This window comes from Oxyura jamaicensis, chromosome 2, assembly GCF_011077185.1.
Source record: "Oxyura jamaicensis isolate SHBP4307 breed ruddy duck chromosome 2, BPBGC_Ojam_1.0, whole genome shotgun sequence".
Classification (NCBI taxonomy): domain Eukaryota; kingdom Metazoa; phylum Chordata; class Aves; order Anseriformes; family Anatidae; genus Oxyura; species Oxyura jamaicensis.
Window position 1 is genome coordinate 1,223,633 of NC_048894.1, and position 18,771 is coordinate 1,242,403.

Below are 18,771 nucleotides of genomic sequence, written 5' to 3' on the forward strand. Positions count from 1 at the left end.
GTATTCCCAGAAAACGGATCGATGTTCGCAGGGTACGGTGCCAAGAGGGGCCCCCTCGGGAGCTGAGCTGCTGCTCCCGTGTCCCAACCAGAGCAGCCCGCGATGCAAACCGCAGCGCTGGAAGCTCACCGAGCCGATGGAAGAGCAATTCCTGGGCCCTCAGAACGTCACCCCCTAAAACGTTACCTCCGGGTTTGGCGGCCGTCTGCAGATCTCTCCCCTTTTTTCCCCTCACCTCCGTTTTTCCTGGGAGGTGGAGGCAGGAGTGCAAAGGGCGCGTTTGGGATTTTTGACCTGAAACCTCCGAGGTGGCTGTGAAACAGCTCCGGGCCCGAGCCCCCCAGCAGCACGGCTTGCAGTACAGGCTCTGTGTCAGTGTCCAGGTGCTTGGGGGAATTCTGCCTCGATGAACAAGTTTTTGGGTGGAAAAACGCGGCGGGAGATGTGTGCTGAGGCCTGGGGCCACCATTTTTCCACTCCGAAACAAGTCTCCCGCTGGAAGAATGGGAGGAGGGGAAGCCGGTGGGGACTAAAAATAAGCCTGATGCGTTTTCATCCATTAGGTAACAGCTCAGGAGCCGGAGGGGTACCTAAAAATAGAAATTAAGATGGAAGTTTTATTTTAACCACGCTGCAGCCCCAGGGCCGATACAAGGCAACCTGGAATTTGCTTGAATGGAGACTCTGTTGGCTGAGACAGAGGAGCCACTGAAACCACGGGAGCTAGAAACGCGCTGAATTGTAAAAAAAAAACTTCTTTTACCCGTTTTCTCTAACAGCCGACCGTGGGAGAGAGGCGTCAGGCCACAGGGATCAGACTCCCACCCCGAAGAACCCCGTCCTGAGCCGGGAGCGGGATCCCGAGCGGCAGAGCCAGAGCAAGGAGAAGAAGAGGCGCAGGGACTCGCTGTCGCCGCCCTCCTCGGCGTACGAGCGCGGCACCAAGAGGCCGGAGGACAGGCAAGTCACCTCGGGCGGCCTCCGTGGCACGGCTGGCACAGGTCTGGGTGCTGCCGTCGCCGTGGTCTGAGAGCTCTGGGTGCGTGGGAGCGCCGCCGGGGTGCCCTGAGCCACCTGTTCCCCCTGTACACATTTCCCCCCCCCCCCCCGGCACACATTTTGATCGTAGAATTGAGCTTGCAGCAAGCCCGCACCCGCACAAAGACGAGCAGCGCCCAAGCCAAACAGCATTTGGAACACTAAACAGCTTCCTTCACCAAAAGGGCATCCCCCAAAAAGCCGCGAGCCAGCTGCAAGGCGCCGGGAGGAGGGATGCTGAGCAGCGCTGCCCCCCCGCTCCCCTTTCCCCAGGGCTGCTCCTCGGCCCCCGGGTGGGTTGGCGGTGCTCTGGGTGAGGATGTGCCTCTGTCCCAGGGCCACCTCTGTTCCCTGCAGCACACTTAAAAGCAGAAAGCTCTTCCTGAACGCCGGCTCCGCAAACAGGCTGGTAACCAGATAGCAAGCCCGTCGTGGCACTCGGCACCGCGTTCAGAGAAGCTGCTGCGCGCAGACCCGGCGCTCTTTAAGTTACCCCGGTGGCACTTCCACTCCCACTATTTTTGTTTCTCTTGCACGTGGGCTGCCGTTTTTCCTTACTCGACGGTTCTTTATTAATGAAGAGAAGGCAAACATCACACGCTTGTGTTTCGGGGAGACTTCAGATCACATTAAAGGCAGTACGATTACCGAGGGGTCTCCTTTGCGGAAGGCAGTTCCCCGCTGTCCCCTCTTAAACAGGATCCGAAGCAACATAAAACAGGATCTGAAGCAAAGTGGTAATTAGGGAACAATCGCTGGGGAGTCAGCCCGGCGAGCCTACGAGTCCTCGTAGGGAGCTTTCTGGGGAAGTTTGAAACCTCTGCGTCAGAAAATCGGATGCAAATCCCCGATCCTGTAATTATCCCTGCGGGGATTGGAAACCCCACGGATAACTCGGGGCAGAAGTGGAGAGAGCCGAGTAACTGCGGCGTGTCAGGGCACGGGGAAAGGGGCGAAGCGAGCGGTGTATTTGGGTGAAGCAGGTCTATCTTGGGTGGTGGGGAGGTTTTCCAGCCAGGGACGAACACAAGAAGCTCTTGCAGGCGAGGTGGGAGCTCTGGGGAAGAGGTGAGCGGTCCCGCAGTGGCACCGGCACCCAACAGCTCTCTTTCCCTGGGTGCCCATCATACCGTGGCCACTTTCAGGCACTAAAACCCCTTAGGACAGACTCGAACCCATAAAATGCCCTAAGAACACCCGAGTTCTGCCCTCCAGCATTTCGTAGCCCCTTTCCCCCCGGTCCCAGCAGTTGCTGCCTGAGGGGCCCTACACGACCGGAGCTTTGGGAAGCTCTGAGCCCGCTCTCAAGTCACCACCACCCCTGCTCCCTTCGTGGTGCACGTGCCCCGGGTTAGATCCATTTGTTGGAAGGAGAGGCCTGAACTTCCCGGAGCAGAACGGGACAGCAACGTGAGCGCAGGAGGGAGAGGTGGAAAAGGAGTCCGGAGGACCAGAGCAGACCAAAAGCAGGGCTCGCATCAACACGGCGCCGTGCTGCGCTCCGCGCTGGGTCCTCGATTTTCTCCTGCCTGCCCCTTCACGCGGGCTGCCTCTCACGTAAACTCCCGAGGCGGTGCCAGGAAGGACTTGAATGATTTAAATTAAACTCTTCATGCCAATGAGGTTCCCATTAACAGATGCTTGCAGCTACTCCGGGAATGTGAGGAGACGAAGGAACGTCTGAAGCGTGTGTGTTGGTAGCAATGTGCTTTTGATATGTGAACCGGGCTCATGAACACGGAGCTAGGATGTGAAGCATACACGGGATGCTTTGTAGAATCCATTATACTTATGGCTGCAAACCATTTCTGCTTGTAAGCCCTGTTTTACCACACTCGTAACTTCTCAAAATATCTACCTTTGATCTGCATTTTTCCGTGGTTGAGGTCTGATCAAAGTCCTCAGGCTTTTTTTTTGTTGTTGTTGTTGTTTTTAACTCCTTGGAAAAATCCCCTCCAGCTGCTCCGCATCTCAGGACGAAAATTCTGAGCCTTCAAAAACAAAACAAAACAACAAAACAACATCCCCACTTTATGATTTCTTTTTAAAAAGCTAGTAAATAGCGTAGCTCCGAACAGCAACGGCTTGTTGGCCATTCCATTGTTCTTACTAACGTCTGCACGTGGGAGCTGGGGGGGCGGGGGGGGGCTGCCCGGCGGCTCCGCCAGCGCGTGGGGCTCGGTCTTCCAGCAGGAGAGATGGGGCCCAGCTCAAAACCTTCCCTGGGCCAGCCGTGCTCACGCCCTGAAAGCCAAATGAAACGAGGTGAGACGTGGGCAGCCCACCAAGCGGCGGGGGGCGTTGGGGGAATTGCTCCGTGTTGTTCGAGGTGCCTTGCGCCGCCCGGAGCGGTGGTACCCCGGCTTCTCCACTCTCCCCTGGGTTCCCCGTTGGCCCACGGGACGGTGGACGTTGTCCCCCCTCTGCTGCTGGGTCCCCCAGGGTGGTTGTGCTCCGGTTTTGGACCTCCAGCAGCGGCAGGGTGCGGGCGTCTTGCCCCCGGGCAGCTCTTCCTCCTCTCCGTGGCTCACCACGCGCTGAAAACCGAACCGTCGGAGCGGTCGCTGCTGCTGCGGCGCTTTTATCGCGCGCCGCGGGCGGCGGCCCTTCCCTTGCCGCTCGGGACCCGCAGCCTGCTGAGGCCTCACGCGGCTCTACCTTTTCCCTTCCCCTCCAGGTATGACACGCCAGCGTCTTCGAAGAAGAAAGCCCGGCTCAAGGATCGCAACAAGCTGTCCACGGAGGAACGCAGGAAGCTGTTCGAGCAGGAGGTGGCCCAGCGGGAGGCCCAGAAGCAGCAGCAGCAGCTGCAGAACCTGGGCATGACTTCCCCCCTTCCCTACGACTCCATGGGCTACGGCACGCCCCACCACAGCTTCATCGGCTACCCGCCCGGCTACCCCATGCAGGCTTACGTCGACCCCAGCAACCCCAACGCCGGCAAGGTGCTGCTGCCCACCCCCACCATGGACTCCATGTGCTCGCCGGCGGCTTACGAGCACCCGCAGCCCTTGGTCGGGCACTCGGTGGAAGCCACCATGCCGGCTCCCCAGCCGGTCCCAGTAGTCCAACATGTAGCAACGCCGCTGGAGGTCACGCCGCCGCAGTACGTCGCGCAGAGCGACGGCGTGGTCCACCAGGAAGCCAACGTGGCCGTCCTGCCCGCCGTGCCCGCCGCCGCGGGAGCGGTGCAGGGCCAGAGCTACGGGGTGTGGGACTCGAGCCAGCAGGCGGTGGCGGTGCCGCAGCAGTACTCGCCAGCCCAGTCCCAGCCGCCAGCCATCTATTACCAGGGACAGACCTGTCAGACTGTTTACGGGGTGACGTCCCCGTACTCGCAGACGACCCCGCCGATTGTACAGGTAATCCCCCGGGGGAAAACGTGACCTTTCCCGGGGCGGCGCGGCCCGAAACGCCCCCAAAAGGTCACGGCCGCCCTTTGCTCGTGCCTGGCGGGGGCCATCCCGCCGTGCTCTGGTGTTCGGCTGCGTCGTGGAGGTAAAATTCCATCCAAGGGGCTGAGAAAAAACCGTTTTTACAGCTTGTTTTCAGCGCACAAACACGATATGTCACAGCCACCGGGGCCAGGCCGGAGTTCAGAGCAGGGCAGAGACGTTTTTTAGCCCGGTTACACCAGTTGTAAGCTCGGAGTGGGGTCTGGAGCTGCCAGTTCTTGGCTGAAACCCCGCCGGCCAACCTTTGCTTTCTGTTTCCTTTTGAATTACGTGTCCCTTTACGCAATTACGTGTCCCCATCAGCTGGGCTCAGCTGGGAGCCGTGAGTTGTGCAGCTCTCAGCCCTCTTTCTCTTCCTTTCCAAGGCAGCGTGCAGCTGCTCAGCGCCTTGCCGACGTCCCCTTCTCCCCGAAGGTGCCCCCCGGGCCATTTGGCGGCTGCAGACCTCACGATCCAAAGCCCATTTCCTGGAATCCAGCCTCAGCCGCTGGTTCCTACCGCTCGGTTTTGCTGTGACCTTCCCGTAGTCCTTCGGGACGCCGTTCCCCCGGGGAGCGAAGGCACCGGCGGCTCCTCGGGCTGCCCTCCGCGGCCCGCGGGGAGGTCTCTTGAGCGAAACGTCGTGTTGGAAGCGCTGAAGGATGAGCTCTCCTCTCCCTTGAAATACTCCAACGAGAAGCAAATGCTTTCCCTGTAACAGGAGCAAGGGTTGACCCGGGGGACCAGGGGTGCGCGGTTCTCAATGGACACGGAAGGAGGCCCGCCGGCTTCCTTGAGCCACGCGGGCTCACGGCAGAAGGGCAGCAGTAAGACAAACCCCATCCGTTTTCCCTGGCGGGTTGGAAGGAACGGATCCGACGAGTTGAGCGCAACGGCTCGCCAGTGCTTGTAGGATTACTCCTCCTTGTAGGATTACTCCTCCTTGTAGGATTACTCCTCCCTGCAGCTGGAGGAGCGGGCTGCGGTGCCCCCGGGCAGCGTCCCTGTGGCACGCAGGCGCTGTGCTAGCGTGGTCTCAGACTGCTTAAAACAAGTGAACCTGTGCCTTTCTTTTGGTCCCTGAATTCAGAAGAGTTCAGGGGATTCAGAAGAATTCAGGGGATTCAGAAGAATTCAGGGGATTCAGAAGAATTCAGGGGATTCAGAAGAATTCAGGGGATTCAGAAGGATTCAGGGGATTTTGGGGGTCCCTGAAGAATTCAGAATTCTTCCCGGCTTATGGCTCTGAGCGTTACCGCTCCGTGTCACCCAACCTCGCCACGGGGGAGGCAGTGACAGGGGCTGTGCCAAAGCTCCCCGTGACTTCTGGGTCCCGGTGCCCGGAGAGGAAAACATCCAGGTCTTCAGGCACTTTGGGGGGGGCTTGCTGGGACCTTTCCTCTGCTGTGTTTTTCCACCTTCGGGGCTTTTTGCGTTTGTTTTTCGAGTTCCTCCCGCCTTCCTCGCACTCCTGACGAGTTCAAAATTCCCTCCTTTCTCTCGGGATCGCTGTCTTGTTTCCCGTAGGAGCTCGTTACGCGTCGCAAGTAGGGCTGGATTTCATTCTCCTCGTCCCGATGAGATTTTCAGTGGAGGGAGCTGCCCTGCCCCCTTCACCCCGAGCTTCCCAGGACCGACGCTGACCCCCATCCCCCTTGTGCTCCGTTTCAGAGTTACGCGCAGCCGGGCCTCCAGTACATCCAGGGGCAGCAGATCTACGCGGCTCACCCGCAGGGCGTCATCGTGCAGCCCCCGACCGCCGTCACCACCATCGTAGCGGCCGGGCAGCCTCAGCCCATCCAGCAGGTAGGGCTCGAGGAGGGACCTGGGGGGGGCGGGGGGGGGTTCTACGGGGGATTTTGGGGGCGTTGAGCCCGGTTCTGATCCCACCCATGGCAGGAACTCGGGCTGGCACAGCCGAGGAGGCTGCATGTGGGGGGCTGCCTTTGTTGCCGCAGCCCGTCCTAAGCGATGGCTTTTTTTTGGGGCGGGTTTGGGGGATTTCAGAGCAGTGGCGGCCGCGCGCCCGTATTCAGAAGCTCGGGGTGTGAGCAGGTGGCTACAGGGGGTGTCTGATGGAAAGGCAGCGAGCGTTAGGCTGTCACCTCTTGGGACGACACCTTTTTATCTCCGACAAAGCCTTCGTGGGGGGGGACAGGGCTGCTCCGCCCCTCGTTTTCCATCACTCCTGTGCTGTTTTTAGCCAGAGCTGGTGGTGAGCAATAACCTCCTGGACTTGCCTCCGCCGTCCCCTCCGAAACCCAAAACCATCGTCCTGCCGCCCAACTGGAAAACAGCCCGGGATCCCGAGGGGAAGATCTACTACTACCACGTCGTGACGAGGTAAGAGATGACGAGGGAAGGGGCCACGAGGGAAGGGACCACGAGGGAAGGGTCCACGAGGGAAGCGTTGTGCTGCTCTGGGGGGACTGAGCTCGCTCCAGCGATGGAGCCAGGTGGAAGAGAGCCGGCCGCGGTGGCACCGGGCAGCGCGCCACACGTGTCGGCCTCGTTGGGACGATTAATATTGACACATTGCAAACGAATTCCTTGCAAACGACGCCTTGAGCCTCGCCTGTCTCGGCAACGGGGCCGGGTTGGAGGCTTCTCAGCCCGCCGGGGTCCTTCTGGAGTCACCACCCCGCGTGGCAGATGGGGCTGTGCTTCCGGACGTGCTTGTGCAGATCCTTTACCACAGAGGATTTCTTTCTTTTCGACCCTTTTGTTCCCGTCACTGGCTTAGAAACGTTCCTCGTGTTAGCTGCCCCGCGCCGCGTGCCCTGCTGGAACGGCGTTTCGCTCCCGGCCCCGCTGAGAGCCTCGGGCACACGCCCCGGTAGCAGGCAGGGGAGCCTTGCACGTCTCCAGCTCCCTAAAACACCCGGGTGGCTTCGGTGACGGCGCCAGGCAAAGAACCCTGCTCTGCGGAGCCTTTTCAAGCCCTTGGGAGCTGTGCCATGCAGACACCAGGTCCCTGGCAGCCCGGGCGTGCTCGGGGCCAGCCGCGATGAGCGGTGCGCAGCATCCAAGGCAGGATTTCTTCTCACCCTCGCCTTTTCCCTCTCCAAACCTCTGGGCAGCAAGAAACAGTTTCCTACGCGAGCGCCGTGATCGGTTCTGCGGGGGTACGAGGTTTGGATGAGCACCTAGGAACTCTAAAACTGGTCTCATAGGCGAGTATCACAACCGTTAGGCTTCTAAAAACGTTTTTTTTTCCCGATTTTTACTTCAACCTCAAGTGAGATCTGTGTGGGCATCCTCCTGTCTAAAGGGTTAGGAACAGGCTGACTTCGCTGCCTCTCCACGGCACCCAAAAAGCCTTAAAGCAGGGCAGGGCGTCTGAACGCAGCTCAGAAACCCCAAGAAGCTCGGACGAGCGACTCGATGCAGCCCTCCTCTTTTCTTTTTCATCCCGTGCCGAGGAGCGCGCGTCCCTGCAGCACCGCCCCGGTGTCTCGCATCTCTCCTGCTGTCCCCGGTCCCTCCCGGCCGCCTTCCTGCCCCGGCCTCGCGCCTCTTGCTCCCTGCCTCCATCCTCTCCTTGCTCCCCCGGATGCCGCGGGCTGCCCGCTCCCCTCCTGGGGCCGTCCTTTGCAGACTTTGGCCAGCCTGAGAGCATTCAGCCCGATTTCTCGCCGTCCGCCCCGCGTGAGCGTGGCCCGCCTCTTCCCCACCGCTGCCGTGACGAGTCGGAGCGAGCCGTGCTGCCTCCCCGCTGCTCCCCAGAGGGGCTTTTGCTGAACCGGTGCTAGCCCTGCCACCCACCCCCCCCATCCACCCCCCCCCCCCGGGGGCTGACAGCGCTCTCTTTGTTCTCCAGGCAAACCCAGTGGGACCCCCCGACGTGGGACAGCCCCGGGGATGACGCCAGCCTTGAACACGAAGCCGAAATGGACCTGGGGACGCCGACCTACGACGAAAACCCGATGAAGGTGAGTGTAGGGTCAGTGAGGGAAGCACCGTGATCACCCCCGTGGGTGTCCCTGCGCCCCAGGGCAAACTGCAGGGGGCTGCCTGGGGTCTCCGGGGGCCCTTTGGCTGCCAGTTTCTCCCTGGTAGAGCGCGCAGATTTGCCGCGGCGCTCGCGCTTCTCGGCAGCGAGCTCGGGGAGCAGCCACGTCCCTTCGTGTCCGCGCCTCGTGGGGCCGATCTCTGCCCCGGGCGCTGCGGGTGCCGCAGCACGGGGCTGCTTTCAACCTCCCGTGGAAACGGCCCCGAAAAATCCCGCGGGGACAAACGTCAGGAAGGGGAAGCCCTGACGGGTGCGGCGCAGCCGAGGAGCTCCGCGTTGCTGCCAGCTTGGCTCCGTGCTGCTGGAGCCTCCCGTGCCAGCCCTGCAGGTGCCTCCGTCCGTCCCTCGCAGGGTGTAAAACACGCTGGGAGCAGCCTGTGCCCCGTGGCGTGCCCCTGCTCTCGGAGGTGGCACCCCGGGGGTTTGCTTTCCAGTCCTGCCCCTCCGTGGGCTCATCTCCCCGAGCGCCTGGGCAGGAGGAGGCTTGGCCGCGCCTCCCTGGGGGGGGCACAGGCCCCGTCTCCCGCAGGCGCTGTCGCTTTCGGAGCTGGTTTTTAAGCCCCTGGGAGCTCATCGGGGGGCACGGAACCGAGGCTTGTTACAGGTAAGCAGCGAAATGCCACCAGGAGAGCCGCTGCCCTTGCCGCGGGTTCAGGCAGCCGCTTTTCTCCGTGCCCTCCAGAGCTCGCCCAAAGCCAGGGCCTTAGAGCTGCCAACTCCTCTCCTGCTTCCCCCTTCTCACCTCCTGCGAGGACAGCGGGGACGAGGGGAGAGCCGCGGAAGGAGTGTTTTTATCGGGCTGTAACTTGGGGAGCAATGCCGCGCCTCTCCAGAGCAATCCAGACGAGCCCTGTCACGGGATTTTTGCCCCGGCTCTGCCTCCCCGCTGCCCTTCTGGGACCTCTCCGGGGCGGAACGGAGCCCGACGGTCACGTCCCGGAGGGGACCTCTTCCTGAACGAACAGCTTCGCACCCAGGTTTTGCCTCCTGGAGCCCCCTGCGGCCCTCCTCTGCCTCGGGGGGATGCTCGTGGAAGGCAGCGAGGCTCAGGGCTGGGAGCTCTGCTCGTGTCCCCTTTCTTCTTTCCCCGCGTTGCCGTTTTCCTGGCAGGAGGCGCAGCTTCGGGCTGCAGCAGCGCTTGGCGGGGGCTCGGAGGAAGGAGCTGTGGTCAAACCGAGGCAGGCTGAAGCCTTGGAAAGACCTTGGGGTGACGGGAGCATTGCTCCTCCTCGTCCTCCCCCAGCCTCAGGCACTGACCCGCCCTCGGTCCGGGTCGAGGTGCGCGGGCGCGGAGGCGGCAGCGCGGTGAGCCTGGCGGTCCTTAACCCCCCCAGCCCCATCTGGGGCGGCCCGCGCGGGGTTTAGGGGCAGCGCAGTCACGTCGTTTGCTTCAAGCAGAGGACAAAGCCCCGGGAGGCGTCCGGGGGTTGTGTTCCAGCCCAGACCCACGAGCGGAGCCCCCGCCGCACCGCGGGCGAGAGGCGAGCAGCGCGGGCGGCAGCGGGCTTTGGTGCAGGAGCTGCTCGGGGCTCCCCCGCCCCTCGGGCTTCTCGCTCCGCCTGGCTCTGGCTGCAGCCCCGGGGCATTTCTCAGCCCTCGCGGAGGTTTTTCCTTCCCCCCCCCGCCTTTCTTCTTTCTTTCTGCTCGAGCTTGAGGTCGGCTTCGCCTCCCTGCTCCTCTCCCCTCTCCGTCAGGCGCGGGGAATAACCACGGTCGTCCCCTGGCAGCGTGCCCGCCGCCCGTACACGCGGTGGGGGGCAGCGATGGCACCCGGGGAGCTCCGGGAGCCTTCGGTCCCAGGTCTCGACGCAGCAGCGGTGCCCGGTTCCCCTCCCAAACACGCCTCGTTTCGCTGCTGGCAGCGCCGCCAGGAGCTCCTCGCGTCCTCCGCCGTGCTCAGCCCCCTGGGCAACCACAGCAGCGCCCTCCGCGCCCTCACCAGGGGCTCGCGTGGCCCTGCTGAGTTTCGGAAGGGTGCTCGGGCTCCTGCGCAGCCCCTTTTAGGGCCCCGTCCCCGCTCTGCCTTCTCCTGGCCCTCGGCACCGCCGCGTCCGTGAGCGACGCCCGCGGGGAGCGCTCCGGCAGGCGCTCGCTGGCAAGGCGGCCGCTGGGCTGCGGCGCTCCCCGACCCCGGGCACGCGTGGGGAGCCGGGGATGTCGGCGGGGTCGCGCTTGGCCGCTTGGTTTCCTGCTCTTTTTTTTGTTGTCGTCGTCGTTTTTTCCATCAGGGTGTGTGCTCTCCTGGCCGCCTGCTGCTGCAGAGGCAGAGCCAGCCCCAGCCCTTGCCGGGCCTGGCGTCGGGGAGCTCCAGCCGACCTCGAACGTCCCCGCAGCCGAGGGAGCGCGCGGGGGTTGACGCCGAGAGCCCGGGATCCGCAGTGCCGGGGCGCGGAGGAAAGGAGAGGCGAGGCTGGGATGGGGCTCCCCGATCTGCTGGCCCCGCGGGGGCCAGAGTTTCCTCCCCCCCCCCCCCCGAGGCTGCCGGAGGAGCACGTGTTGGTGGGCGCCGCCGCCTGCGCTGCCTTTCATCCCCTGCTGCCGCAGATGGAAGGGGAGAGAGCGGAGGCTCGGCGGCCCCTCCCGGTTCCGGGGCTGGGCGGCCTCGCCTGGGCCCGAGCACGCTTCGGAGCCTCGGTCCAGCTGCCAAAAAGGCCTCTCCTCCTCCCCACGCGTGGGCAGCTCGCTGCAGGTGCCCCCAGCTCGCCCCTCGCCCGGCTCCGCTTCCCGAAACGCCCCCCCCCCCAGGTCGCCTCGCTCCCGGCTGCGCTCTGCCTGGGTGATTTTTTTAGGCCGTTTCCCCTCTCCCCCCCCCCTCTCCCCGAGGGAAGCACCGGGGCTGCTGCTCACGCGAGGCAGCTCGGGTTCCTGGCTTCCATCACGCGCTCCCTGCGTGCGGGGTGCCTGCGGCGGGGCTTTCCCGTGCCGTGCCGGGGGAGGCTGCTCTGGAAGTCGTCTGCGACCTCCCTGCGTGTCTGCTGCTGGCTGCGCCGGGATGATTTAAAGGAAGAAAGGAAGAAAAAAAGCCCTCCCTAGGCTGATGTAACAGCTGCTCAGGCTCGGGCCGTGTGCGGGACTCGGCTGCTTGGTGGCACCACCTCAATTTCTGCACCGTGTGTCCCCGGGGAGGGAGCCGCGAGCCGTGCCGTGGGCGCCGGGGAGCTCGCGGCCCCTTCCAGTCCGTGCTCGCTCCTGCTTGCAAATACTCCAACTCTGCGTCGAGGAGCTTTGCTCTTCTATCCAATTCGTGCCCAGGAAGGTTTGGGGTCTTGCAGCCTTTTCCTGAAGCCTCCTCCCCGCCCCGCAGAGCCCCGGAGCTCCTCGCCGGGCCGAGGACGCGCGGCTTCGGCTCCGCGGGGAGCGCCGCCGCCGAGTCCTGTCGTAACTCGCACCCGGAGCCCTCGGGGGAGCGGCGCTGCCCCGGCTGCTCCCTGCTCCCCGCCCTCAAATCCCTCAAAGAGCCAGCTGGGCCTCCAGAAAACCCCGGGCGAGAGGGAGACCTCCAGGAACCGCCGGGGCGGGGAGGAGGAGAGGCTCTGCCGGGCTCAGCTCCGGCTGAAGGCTTTCCCCCAGCCGATGGCAAGCGCGAGTTTTGGGCCGCGGGGCAGCTCCCTCCCGTCCTCCAGGAGCCGCGGGCTCCTCGTGAAGCTCTCCAGGACCCGGTGAGGTTCCTGGGGGCTCTCGGATAACGCAAAGCCGGGATCCTTTCCCCGCTCCCTCGCAGCTCCCCGGCGAAATAAATCTCTTTTTGCACCCGGGGTGCCCAGAAGTGACCCCGGTGCGTGATGGCCCCGTCCCCGTCGGGCTCTTTGTCAGCTCCGGGTCCCCCCCCCCCTCTTCCTGGGGACGAACGCTCAGCACCCCTGGGGCATGATCCTGCTGCTCCGGACCCCTTCCAAAAAAAAACCCGAGCAGCCCGGAGTGGCACGCGGGGACGCGGGGACACGCCACGGGCTGCGCCGTCGGCGCGGGGCCGGGCGCTGCCGCGCTCCCCGGTGCCTCCCGTGCCCTCGGTGCCGAGCGGGGAGCCGGCGCGCAGCCATCTGCTCCCCATTAGCGGCCGTTTGATGTAGGTACCCGGGACGAGGGAGAGGGAAGAGGGCTTTGATGTGCGGCCAGCAGAGCCGGGCCCTGCACTAATTCACTCCGCTCGGGAGAGCTCCCGGCCGTCAGAGTGCCCCCGGCAGCGTTTTATTGAAGCCCCGCGCTGGTTTTTACTGCGGGACTTTGCGGCTCGGCCCTCCGGCCCCCGAGGCCTGCTTCCTGCCAGCCGACGCGCAATTCTTCGGGCGCTTCCACGGGATGAAGTTTCTCCTGCTTTTGTCAGCGCTAAACGCTTTAAAAAAAAAAACAACAACCCCAAACCAACATTTTTCAATCACACAGGCAGCGGGCAGGCCTCCCCCAGCCGTGCAGGACGAGAGGGGTCGCTTCTCCGTGGCTCGGCCTCCGAGGAAATCCCGGGGGTGTGGGATGAACCCCGTGGGCGTTGCGCGGAGCCGGGCATTGCAGGGATGCTCGGAGGCACCGGCTTCGTCCCCAGTGCATCCTCCGGGAGCCGGCGCCTTCGCCTCGTGGCCTCGGTGCAGCGCTCGGAGGAGCGGCCGGCAATTCCTCCGGAGCTCCCTGCCTCCCGCCGTGGCCGCGGGGAGCTGAGGATCATCTCCGTGGAACGCCCCGCGCAAACCTTGCTGCCCTGTGCGTGCCCGTCCCGCCCGTGCCGCCTTTGGCCGGGGCAGCTGCTGGCGTTTCGGCGGGGCGGGACGGTGCCGCCGTGCCGGCGAGGGGAGGAGGAGGAGGCTTCCGCCGGCGTTCCGGGGATGGCCGAGCGCCGCGGCCGAGCGCCTGGCTTTGATTACGGCGCCGAGCGAACGCGAGCGTTGCTCGAAGCGGCCCCGGGGTGAAGCGGGACGGGGTGGCAGGCGGTGGCGCCCCGCCGGCTGCCCACGCCGGGGGCTCTCGGGGTGCCGGATGCGGGCCGTGCCCCGGCTTCGTGCCACCCCCTTTGCGCCCTGCGTGTTTGCGGGCTGGAGAAGCGGGACGGAGAGGGGCTGCTGCAGCCACCCGAACGCTTCCCACCCGGCAGCACGAAGAGCGCCAACAATTAGGAGCACGTCGCCGACTGATGTTGCTGTAATTGCGCCTTCACATGCATGAACTAAATGGGGAGGGGTGTGTGTGTGGGGGGGGGGGGGGGGCCCCCCCCCCGGGTTCCCCCCCCCCCCCCGCCCGCCTCCAGCTAAACATATTTTCAGGCTCATAACGGAGACCGCAGAGCTCAACCCCTCCCTCCCCGGGCCAGCCTCGGCTCCCAGAACCAGCCCTCGCCGTGCAGCCATTTCCCCAACAACCAGGGCGAGTCGGCGCGGGGGGGGGGGCGCATCTGGGGAGGTGGGCAGCGCGGCCGTGCCCCTCCGGTGGGGGGGGGGATTTCACCTCGGTTTGGCTCCAGGGAAGGGTTAAGGGACGCTGGGGACGTGGGCTGGTGGGACGGGTGCCCGTGGCTCCCCGGGTGCGTGCTTCGTGGCGAAACCCCCCCCGGTTTTGGTAACGCGGCGTGCTGCTGAACTTGCGCTTTTTTGGCTGCCCTGTTGGTGCCGGAGCTCCTCCCAGCCCCCAAACCAAGGTCAGGGGAAGCTCAGCCCCCGCTGTGTAAGCCGGGAGCGCAGCGGTGCCGTCACGGCGTATCCCTGCTCGGGGCAGAGGTGGCCGGGTGCGGGCTGTGCCGCTCCGTCAGCTGGCTGCCGCCCGCCCGCGCACATCCGCAGCCGGAGCCGGCCCGGCAACGCTCCCTAATTATTTTAATTTTTCTCCTATCGTTTAATCTCCCTTTCCCCTCCCCATTCCAGTCTTCCAAGAAGCCCAAGACAGCCGAAGCGGACACGTCGAGCGAGCTGGCTAAGAAGAGCAAGGAAGTCTTCAGGAAAGAAGTGAGTTCTCCCCAGCGCCCCGGGGACCCTGCGAGCGGGCGACGTGCCGCCGAGGGGCAGCGGCACGGGGCCGCCTGGGCTGATTTGGGGCATCCCAGCGCCAAAACGCCCGCGGTGGCACCTGGCCTGATGCCGCGGGATGGGGAGGGGGGCGGAGGGCTGGCGCTGAGCCGTCTCTCCCCGCCCGCAGATGTCCCAGTTCATCGTGCAGTGCCTGAACCCCTACCGCAAGCCCGACTGCAAGGTCGGCCGGATAACCACGACGGAGGACTTCAAGCACCTGGCACGCAAGGTAACGCGGCTCGGGGTCTGCCGCCAGCCTCCCCGTTCTGGAGAGGTGTTCGGGAGCAGGGAGGGAAGGGAAACGAGGGCGTTTTGTCCAGCGGGAGCTTTCATAAAGGCGCTGGGAAGGGCAGCGCGCGAGGTGCCGGCGGGCGCGGTGCCGCCGCCGCTCCTTGACCCGCCTCTCCCCCCCGCAGCTGACGCACGGCGTCATGAACAAGGAGCTGAAGTACTGCAAGAACCCGGAGGACCTGGAGTGCAACGAGAATGTGAAACACAAAACGAAGGAGTACATTAAGAAATACATGCAGAAATTCGGGGCCATTTACAAACCCAAAGAGGACACGGACTTGGAGTAAACCACCACCGACCCCCCCTCCGGAGCCGGGTGGCCGCGGGGACCGCCGGCTTCCTCCCCCCCCCCCCCGACCCCCGTTTCGACACCGACCTGTGAATTTCTGCAGAATCAGGACTGTCCCCACGGCCCCCCGAGGAAGAGCGGGGTGGGAGCGCTCTTCCCAACCCGCCCCCCGCCTCCTCTCCCCCAAGGCTGACCCGGGGCGCCCACCCCGGCGGTGCTGTTCGGCGCGTTCCCCGCGCGCGCATCTTGTGTCACCAAGACCTGTATTATATTTTAACGTATCTGTGAATATATTGATAATTTTGTTTTTATTTTTGTTTTTTTTTTTTTGCTTTTAGCCCAACACGTGCTGATATCACGGGAACACTTTGTAAGGATAGTTTCGGGTTTTTTTTTTTGTTTGTTCGTTCGTTCGTTCGTTCGTTTCCTCGTTTTGTTCTGCAAGGTTTAATCTGTTTTCATGTAAATATTCAGGAACAGGCCGCCCCTGGATTTCTGGCGGGCCTCGTGCTATGTTGATAAGATTGATTTTACTGCTTAAATCGTTTTACTTTATTCAATTTTTACTGAACTTTTTATGTAAAAAAAATTAAAAAAAAAAAATAAAATGAAATGAAATCAACGCCCTGCCTGGCCTGGAAAAGGTGTCTGGGCAGGGCGGGAGGTGGCGAAGGGTGGTGGTGGCTCCTCCGAGGGGACCCGCTGGTGGCACCGCAGGGGACACGGTGGCCCTCCTCGGCAGCCCGTCCCATCTGGGGACCCCCGTCACCCTTTCTGCACCCCTGTGAGCCCCAAAACGCAGGGGCAGCGGTGGGGGTGGAGGGGTTTTGGTGTCCTGGAGGAGCTTGGGGTGACCCAGGGGCGCCTTGGGGCTAAAAGCTTGGGGGCTGTGGGACTGGCCCCCGAGGGTCCCTGGGGGCTCCTCACCCCGCAGGGTGCTGGGGCAGCCACCTCCTGGCCCCTCGTGTACCCCCCCAGGGCCCCGAGGGCAGGGGGACACGCACGAGAGCGGGGGGACACGGGGAGGGAGGGGACACGGGAAGGGAGGGGACACGGGGACGCGTCCCGGTGACAAAACGAGCGACACCAAGGCACGTCTGGCGGTTTAATGCACCCTTCCCCTCCCCAGAAATACAAAAAAGGCATCCCCCCCCCACCCCCCACTCCTAAAAAAGTACAAAAACAGCTTAAAAAAGAATAATACGTGGCACGATAACGCTGCTGGCGGCCGGGGGCTCGCCCGTCCCCGCGGGGCCGCGTCCCCGAGGGTCTCGGCGTCCCCAGATCCTCGCCGTGTCCCCAGACGGCCGTTGTGGGGGGCGCGCTCACACCATGGAGCTGGCGTCCCCGGGCCCCGCCAGGCGCTCGGCCACGTCCTGGCGTCCCACGGCGGCCAGGGCCAGGCACAGGGCTTCCAGCGTGGCCCCTTCGGTGGCCGCCCAGGCGGCGAGCAGGGTGCGGGCGGGGGCCTGGCCGCGGGCGAAGGTGCCGATGGCTTCGTCCCCGTAGCCCAGGCGGGCGGCCAGGCTGCGCCAGTCGCCGCCGGGACCCCCGCTCTCCAGCAGCCTCTCCACCTCCTCCTGCCGCTGCGGCGGCACCGCGCCGTAGGGACGCCCCTCGGGACGGGGTGCTGAGGGGGGGGGGGGGGGGGGTCAGCATCGGCACCCCGAAAAGCATCGGGTGCCCCCCTCCTCCCCCAACCCCAGCGTTTCTGCTCCTACGGCATCTCCTGCGCCTGGGGGTGGGTGCTCCCCGGCCACGTTTGGACGCTGTCCCCCTGCAAGGATCACCCTCACCCCACCGTGAGGCTCCCCAGGAGGATGGGTGTCCCCAAAGCCCCTCCGAGTGCTCCCCAGGGGGCTTCCCAGCGCTATCCGGGTGCTCCTCAGGACATGGGTGCTGCACCAAGGTGATGCTCCCCAGCTACGGGTGCTCCCCAGCTCCAGGGGATGCTCCCAGGCCCCATCTGCGTGCTCCTTCCGCTGCACCCCAACCCCACCTGGGTGGTCCCCGGATCACAGGCGCTCCCCCACCCCATCCAGGCGCACCCCGACCCCTCCGTGTGACCCCCACAACCCCCTCCAGACGCCTCCGGGCTTCGGGTGCTCCCCAACCCCACCCCGGGACGCCCCGAGTGACACCGGGGGACAATTTTCCCCCCAACGCCGAGCGTCCCCAAGGGGCAGGGACTCACCCTTGCCCAGCTGGTGGGGCTCCTGCAGGCTGTGGGTGTCCAGGAAGACGCCGCTGTCGCTGTGCAGCTTCTCGCCCTCGGGCACCGTCCCCAGCTCCCCGGCGCGCGCCTTGGCCAGCTGCTGCTTCTGCCTGCACGTGTGCCAGCTGCGCGGGCGTCACCCTGCGCCCCCGCCCGCCCGGCACGTCCCCGCGTGTCCCCCCAGGGCCCCAAACCTTACCACTTGAAGGCCACGTAGGCGAGGAGCCCCACCACCACGGCGGCCAGGATGGAGCAGTAGACGGGGATGATGTCCTTGCCCGCGTCCTCGGGGGGCGGCAGCATGAACTCGGAGGAGGCGGCCGAGGCGGTGGGGGCCGCGCTGCCCCCCCGGCACTGGCTGCCGCTGGCGGGGCTCCTTCTGGGGGTCCCCCTCCGCCCGCTTTAGGATCTGCAGGTCCTTCTCTGCAGGGATAAAGCCCCCCCCCCGGCCCCAATTAGGGGGGGTCCCAAGGATCCAACCCCCCCCCCCAGACCCAGCTCTGCTGCCTCAGTTTCCCCCTGGGAAGGGGGGGGGAAGGTTGGGCAGGGGGTACCCAAAACAGCACCCACGGATGGTCCTCGCTGTTTTGGTGCTGGGAGGGAACCGGAGCCGGCTCTGGGAGGGGGAACGGAACAGAGAGGGCCCCCACCCCCACCCTGCCCCCCCCCCAGACCCCCCCATCCCCTCCCGGCCACATCAAAGCCCCCGTGCCGGCGCTGCCAGGAGCATCTGCTCCGCGCGCGGGGCCGCGATGACAGCCGCGGGGCGGCAGCTGCCGGTGACGGTGGCCCCCAAGAGGGGGGGGCGAGCACGGCTCGGGGGGGGGGGGGGGGGCAGAGGGGGGGCGGTGCCACCCCCCACAAACTCCCGTGAGCCCCAGAAGGGTGCGGGGGCTTCGGGGGACCCCCCCACACACCCAGGCGGTGTTTTCTCATCGCGGTGCGCAGAGGGGGGCAGGCGCGCCCTGGGGCTACCGATGGGTAAAACCGAGGCACCGTAAAAGCCGCGGCCACGTGTTTTCGGCGCTCACCCATGCACAGCGTGTTGGAGAGGCGGCTGCAGGCGCGGATCATCACCTCGCCGGGCCCGCAGCCGGGCTGGCAGGGCAGGCAGGGGGCTTCGGCGCTGCGCTCCTCCGAGTAGAAGCCCTGGGGACAGGGCCGGCACTCGGCGTCCTGCGTGGGGACGCAGGGCCGGACGGCGCCGTAGCCCTCGCGGCACAGCCGGCAGGGCTGGCACGGCCTCCCCGGGCCCGTCCCGTTGCCGTCGGCCGGCCGGTAGTGGCCGCGGGCGCAGCGGGCGGCGCAGAGGGAGTCGCGGGCGGCCGTGCAGGGCTGGGCGAGGGGCTGCGATGGGGAGCAGGGGGTGCAGGGCCGGCACGGCTCCACCGCGCTGCTCACCGCCGAGAAGGTCCGGTCTGAGGCAGGGGGGAGAGGGGGGTGAGAGGGGATGGTGGGGGGGGGACGGGGGGGACGGGGATGGGGACGATGGGGACAGGGAT

General features: G+C 65.1%; 2 protein-coding genes across 3 annotated transcripts in view; one reads left to right on the top strand and one right to left on the bottom strand.

Annotated features, from left to right (window-relative positions):
* Nucleotides 1–15,676, top strand: part of SETD2 (SET domain containing 2, histone lysine methyltransferase) — a 51,554-nt gene extending 35,878 nt beyond the window's left edge. Inside the window, exons 14-21 of one of the 2 annotated variants that reach the window (XM_035316119.1) lie at nt 780–960; nt 3,716–4,400; nt 6,144–6,278; nt 6,676–6,815; nt 8,293–8,404; nt 14,331–14,411; nt 14,602–14,703; nt 14,891–15,676. In XM_035316119.1, coding sequence (XP_035172010.1) covers nt 780–960; nt 3,716–4,400; nt 6,144–6,278; nt 6,676–6,815; nt 8,293–8,404; nt 14,331–14,411; nt 14,602–14,703; nt 14,891–15,052 — 1,598 coding nt within the window. In that variant the 3' untranslated portion in view covers nt 15,053–15,676. Of the gene's footprint in view, nt 1–779; nt 961–3,715; nt 4,401–6,143; nt 6,279–6,675; nt 6,816–8,292; nt 8,405–14,330; nt 14,412–14,601; nt 14,704–14,890 lie in introns of those variants that run through there. The other variant, XR_004747866.1, reaches the window with a different exon arrangement.
* A 594-nt stretch (nt 15,677–16,270) lies between these two features.
* Nucleotides 16,271–17,692, bottom strand: LOC118161127 (death domain-containing membrane protein NRADD-like). Its single transcript, XM_035316133.1, has 3 exons — nt 17,469–17,692; nt 17,249–17,394; nt 16,271–16,684 (listed from the first exon to the last, which is right to left on the bottom strand). Exons 1-3 carry the CDS (start codon nt 17,570–17,572, stop codon nt 16,380–16,382), a joined length of 555 nt encoding a protein of 184 aa, XP_035172024.1. The 5' UTR covers nt 17,573–17,692; the 3' UTR covers nt 16,271–16,379.
* Between the last annotated feature and the right edge of the window lie 1,079 nt (nt 17,693–18,771).